Here is a 6,420-nt window from a genome sequence, read left to right as displayed (position 1 = left end):
CTAATTTTTGTATTTTTAGTATAGACGAGGTTTCACTGTGTTAGCCAGAATGGTCTCCATCTCCTGACCTCATGATCTGCCCACCTCAGCCTCCCAACATGCTGGGATTACAGGCATGAGCCACCGTGCCCAGCCTTGGAAGAGGATTTCTTATCTCCAGTTTATAGCTACAGACTGTGCCAACCTGATGGCCAATCCATATCTGACAACCAAGTAAACATCAGGGCATTGCCCCAACGTTACTGAGGGGATCATCATCAGGATCAAGGGGCTCGTCTTTAAACTGTTCCCTCTGTCACCACCTGTGCCTGCTTCTCTCACACTTCCCAGTGCCTTCCATAGACACCAAAAGCTCACACTTGCCATGATGATGCTGGGAACCAAATTATCTGAACCCTGAATCAAATCTAATCAGACTGGAATGGTCCCGAGTGTGATAGTTAATTCACTGTTGGGCACTTCTGACTTTTAACTGAGTATTGGGGACTGTTCTCTGGCTTCGCAGGCTCTCATTCAGTACCAGTATGGTCCCATTTATCGCCCAGTGCTATAAGCATGTGACAGATTTTCTGCAGAACTCACCTGTCCACTTAAAACCTAAGAATGACAGTGGGCCAGGACTGAGTTCTCCACAAGGCTGACCACTCTGCAGTAAGCACCTGGTGGTCTACAGTGGCCCCTTCACCCTTAGGCCCACAGATCCCAGTTACTGGTATAAATCTTCACCACCTGCCTGACTCCTACTCAACCATCTCCTAAGAGTGGTACAAACACACACCATCCCCTGTGCCTGCAATAGAGCCAGCCTGAGGAGGAAAGCTTCCCTCCCTTCCTTGTGCCACCTTTGAGAGGCATAACATGGGGATGCCCCTAGGGAATGCCAACCCCCTCCCCAGCAGGAGGAAGTCCTCAATGGATCCCAAAGCCACATCTGGAAGCTGACAGGGAAGGTGATACAGCACAGGACCTCAAGTGCTAAAGGCAAAGTAAGTGGCGTGAGGCTGTTAGGTGACCTTTTTTTTTTTTTTTTTTTTTTTTGAGACGGAGTTTCACTCTTTTTGCCCAGGCTGGAGTGCAATGGCACAACCTCGGTTTACTGCAACCTCTGCCTCCCGGGTTCAAGTGATTCTCTTACCTCAGCCTCCCGAGTAGCTGGGATTATAGGTGCCCACTGCCATACCTGGCTAATTTTGTGTTTTCAGTAGAGATAAGGTTTCACCATGTTGGCCAGGCTGGTCTTGAACTCCTGACTTCCAGTAATCCACCTGTCTCGGCCTCCCAAAGTTCTGGGATTACAGGTGTGAGCCACCGCACCTGGCCAGCTGTTGGGTGACTCTTGAAGGAAATGCTGGCTGGGGCCAGAGAGGGCCCAGCCCATACCCCTGGGAGGAAAGCTGGGCCACAGAAGGGAGCTCTTCCAGAGCTCCTTCCCTTCTACAGAAGATGTACAAGAGGCACAGATAGCACCTCAGCAGGTCCATGTCTGAGAGAAACACTCTATGGGGAGCCCCCTAGAAGAGGGAGCTCTCACTGCCTGGGCAAAATCTTGTCATCCTGCCAAGCTCACCTCCCTCCCACATAAAGCTGACACATACACTTTTCTTCACAGCCTTCCCAGCACACCACTAGGCTCCAGCTGCCATGCTTGCTGCTTCCTATGGTCAGCCTTGTCTTCTACCCAGTCAGCATCCTTCCTAAGGACCAATCAGCCCTCATTTTTTCTGTACCTTCCTTCGGCTCCCAACGGTGCTGAAACCTCACACATTTTGGGAGGTATCAGGACTATCAATGGATCCAAAGGCACAAACTGACGGCCTGGCGGTTGAATCTGACCTGCAGGTTACTGTTTGTTGGCGCACAAGAAGCTGCTTAAATATGTGAATCAGAATATTCTAACATTTTAAGATTAGACTTTCTGGCCGGGTACAGTGGCTCACACCTGTAATCTCAAAACTTTGGGAGGCCAAGGCGGGCAGATCACCTGAGGTCTGGAGTTCGAGACCAGCCTGGCCAACATGGCGAAACCTCATCTCTACAAAAATGCAAAAATTAGCTGGGCGAGGTGGTGCAGGCCTGTAATCCGAGGTCTGTAATCCCAGCCACTTAGGAGGCTGAGGCAGGAGAATCGCTCGGACCCAGAAGGTGGAGATTACAATGAGCCAAGATTGTGCCACTGCACTCCAGCCTGGGCAACAGAGCAAGACTCCATCTCAAAAAATAAAAGATCAGATTTTCTGGCTTCTCTTCTAAAAAAAAATCAGATCTGGACACATGAGGTCCTCACTGTGTGGCAAAACTGGACAGAGATGAGAAGCTGCTTTCTGAGATGGGCATGTTCAGTCTAGCTTGGCTGGGGCCCCACAGAGCAGATGCAGATACCCACATACTTTCAGCCCACCTCTGAGCTCATCTGCAGCTGTGGCACACTGCTTGGTGCCTGGCAACAGCTTCCCACCGCCAGTGCCTGCATCTCTCTGCTTCTCTGCCTAAAGACTTTCTCTAGCACTAGTTGGTATCAGGACAGCCCAGAAGCACCAGGGATTTAGTGCCCTCAAAGAAATTCTCAACCCATGAAGTACAGGAGTCGGTGGATAAACAAAAAAAAGAAAGAAAGAAAGAAACTCACGTTCCTGCTCTTTGGTGGTACAACTGTGAGGCACGTTCCACATGGTTATTACCATGGTCTCCAGTGGCCCACAGTGGCAGCCACTTCTCAATCTACTCTACTGACTTTCTCCCTTTCCTGCCTCGCTTTCCCCACTCCTTCACTTGCAGTTACTCAAATCACATCCTAAATAAACTATCTGCTCCCAAGCCCTTGTCTCAGGGCTCATGAGGGAACCCAAACTACATTGTGATAGTCTCACTTTGTCCCTTTTACATGACCTGCCTGGCCCTCATGAGCATGGCCCTGAGGACGTACCTCTGACAGAGCTGCAGGAAATACCTGCCCCCGCAGGTGCCTCCCCAACATGCCGGGACAGGGCAGCACAGACTCACCTCCCCAGAGTAACTGTACTTGCCCCTGAGGATCTGCCGGTACAGCCGGGTACGGTTGTCGTCCTCAAACGGCATGGTGCCACTGAGTAGGATGTAGGCAATGACGCCCAGCGCCCACATGTCCACTGAGTTGGTGTAGGGCTTGCGGACCAGGACTTCCGGGGCAATGTACTCAGGCGTGCCACAGGTGGTCTTCATCAAGCAGTCGTCACCCTTCTTGCGAGCACTGGCCAGGCCAAAGTCGGTGATGATGATCTTAGAGTCAGTGCCTGGATGGTAGTAGAGCAGATTCTCAGGTTTGAGGTCTCGGTGTGTGATGCCCAGTGCGTGCAGATACCGGACGCCATCCAGCACCATCTGCAGCACCCGTGTGGCATCACGCTCGGTGAAGGAGCCCTTGGCAATGATGCGGTCGAAGAGCTCTCCACCAGTGGCCAGCTCCATCACCATGTACACCCGCTCCTGCGTCTCGAACACCTCCACCAGCTGGATGATATTAGCATGACGCACCCGACGCAGCACACGCAGCTCCGACTCACACACCTCCCGTCCCTCCCGGTACTTGGTCTCAATCATCTTGATGGCATATGGCTGCCGGGTTGTCCGGTGCTCTACACGTACCACTCGGCTGAAGCTGCCTCGGCCAATTAGGGCCTTGATGTCATACTTAGCTGTCACACGTGGATCAAACTTGGCCCTGTACTTAGCTACCCTGGCCCTGCGTGGTGGTTCTGAGGGAGGCTCCGTGTGGCCAGCAGTCGGGGGACTGGGACAGGGGTGTGCATATTGACTTGCTGCTGGGAACCCAGCTTTGACAGGGCCAACACTGTCCACCTCTGTGATGAAGTGCTTGTACACATCACTCTTAGTGCCACTGAAGGGCTCCACCTTCTTGACCAGATCCAGCTGGACATCCTTGGGTGGCTCGGGAAGGACCTTGCTTGTCCCACAGCCCATCACGGACACGAGGGCATCCTCTCCAGCGAGGCTGGCAGGACCTGCTCTGAAGGCAGTGCCCCGTCTACACCTAACACACAAAGAGAGAACAAGTCAGCACAGCCAGGACAACTCTAAGGAAACCAGCCGTCCTCCTCAGCTCTCCCTCTCCAGAAACCCAGTCTCATTAAAACCAAACTCCTAGCCAGGCGTGATGGCTCACACTTGTAATCCCAACACCTCGGGAAGCTGAGGCAAGTGGATTACCTAAGGTCAGGAGTTCAAGACCAGCCTGGCCAACATGGTGAAAACCCGTCTCTACTAAAAATACAAAAATTAGCCGGTCATGGTGGCATACACCTGTAATCCCAGCTACTCGGGAGGCTGAGGCACAAGAATTGATTGAACCCAGGAGGTGGAGGTTGCAGTGAGCTGAGATTGCACCACTGCACTCCAGCCTAGGCGACAGAGCGAGACTCTGTCTCAAACAAACAAACAAAAAACCGAAGTTCTGGCTCTCATTTATTTCCCTGGTCAGGAGTATAGCTTTGCTGTTCAAGAGCCCAGACTCAACATAGGGTCTGGCTGAAAAGATGGCCCGAGCATCACGGCTTCTTCTTTTTTTTTTTTGATACAGAGTCTCGCTCTGTCGCCCAGGCTTGAGTGCAGTGGCGCACGGTCTCTGCTCATTGCAAGCTCCGCCGCCCGGGGTTCACGCCATTCTCCTGCCTCAGCCTCCCAAGTAGCTGGGACTACAGGCGCCCGCCACCACGCCCAGCTAATTTTTTGTATTTTTTTTTAATAGAGACGGGGTTTCACCATGTTAACCAGGATGGTCTCAATCTCCTGACCTCGTGATCCGCCCGCCTCAGCCTCCCGAAGTGCTGGGATTACAGGCGTGAGCCATCACGCCCAGCCACATCACGGCTTTGACTCATATCTCCCTGGGCCTCAGTCTCATGCTGCTCTTCAACCCTGAGAGGGGGCAGGAACACGCACAGCCTCAGCCATCAGGGCGCCCACTCTCCTCACTCCTCTGCCTGGGCCCCTTATCCTAGTTGAAGTCCCATGTTTCTAAAATGTTAAAATCATTCCTCTTATTATTCTGACTCATCTTTTCTGAAATGGGGGTGTGAAGTGTTGGAGGCCTGCTCTCTAACACCATCACCCACCAGGGCTCAGAAAGCTGCTTCTCCAAGGCCTCCTTCGTGGATATCTTTCCCAGCCCTTTGGGCTTCCTACAGGGGTTGGTCCCTCTGCAACAAACAACAAACCACTTCCCTGGGGCTCCCCCTCATTCTCCTGGAAGGCTTCCACTCCTTCGCTAATGCACCGTCCCCACCCTAGCAGTTTAACTCCCTATTCCAGGGTCTCTCACTTCCCCAGCACACTACATGGATGGCTGAAATCCCACACAAGGCCCAGAGCTGCTGTAATCAACTCCAGTGAACTTGGGACCACAAGCCTCAGCACACGCCACCTAGTGACTGCAAAACTTGCCTGGTCTTCATTCAAGAGTCAGAGGCGGGGCCGGGCAGGGTGGCTCATGCCTGTGATCCCATCACTTTGAAAGGCTGAGGTAGGCAGATCACCTGAGGTCAGGAGTTTGAGATCAGCCTGGCCAACATGGTAAAACTCCATTTCTACTAAAAGTACAAAAATTAGCTGGGCATGGTGACGGGCGCCTGTAATCCCAGCTACTTGGGCAAGAATCGCTTGAACCCGAGAGGCAGAGGTTGCTGTGAGCTGACATTGTGCCACCCCGCTCCAGCCTGGGCAAAAGAGTGAGACTCCATCTCAAAAAAAAAAAAAAAAAGAAAGAGTCAGAGGGGCTTGAGCTCAGAGACGACACTGGCAGTTTCACTCAGATTTAACTCAGGATGAAGATCAGGGTTATTTTGCTTCCTTACGATGGGGATTCAGGAGCCCTTCCAGTTTGATTCCCAGAGATGTTCCAACCATGAACAATACCCTGGGGCTGGTGGGGCCCCGGACAAGGTGCAGTGCTGAAGTTACTGCTTTCCAGAGGTACCACCTTTCTAACGAGAGGGCTCTTCTCTATGTCTACCCGAGTGCTCCAAGGGTTGAAGAGAGCTAAGGATTTCCTATTAATTATGACACACAGGCTGAGCCCAGTGGCTCACGCCTGTAATCCCAGCACTTTGGGAGGCCGAGGTGAGCGGATCACTTGAAGTCCAGAGTTCAAGACCAGCCTAGGCAACATGGTAAAACCTCGTCTCTACTAAAAAAAAAAACATTAGCTGGGTGTGGTGATGCACACCTGTTTGTAACCCCAGCTACTAGGGAGGCTGAGGCAGAAGAATCACTTGAACCTGGTGAAGGTTGCACTGAGCCAAGACTGCGCCACTGCACTCCAGCCCGGGCAACAGAGCAAGATCTGTCTTAAAAGAAAAAAAAAAGGCTGGGCACAGTGGCTCACGTTTATAATCCCAGCACTTTGGGAGGCCGAGGCGGGTGGATCAC

At 52.3% G+C, this 6,420-nt stretch overlaps 1 protein-coding gene across 1 annotated transcript in view; it reads right to left on the bottom strand.

Annotated features, from left to right (window-relative positions):
- The window catches only part of PSKH1 (protein serine kinase H1), a 38,245-nt gene that overhangs the window by 18,034 nt on the left and 13,791 nt on the right, over window positions 1-6,420 (bottom strand). Inside the window, exon 2 of the mRNA XM_011996731.1 lies at window positions 3,001-4,027. Coding sequence (XP_011852121.1) covers window positions 3,001-3,957 — 957 coding nt within the window. The 5' untranslated portion in view covers window positions 3,958-4,027. The remainder of the gene's footprint in view (window positions 1-3,000; window positions 4,028-6,420) is intronic.

This window comes from Mandrillus leucophaeus, unplaced genomic scaffold (assembly GCF_000951045.1).
Source record: "Mandrillus leucophaeus isolate KB7577 unplaced genomic scaffold, Mleu.le_1.0 Scaffold522, whole genome shotgun sequence".
Lineage (NCBI taxonomy): Eukaryota > Metazoa > Chordata > Mammalia > Primates > Cercopithecidae > Mandrillus > Mandrillus leucophaeus.
Note: the sequence above shows the minus strand (reverse complement) of the source record. Positions and strands in the feature narration are given on the sequence as shown.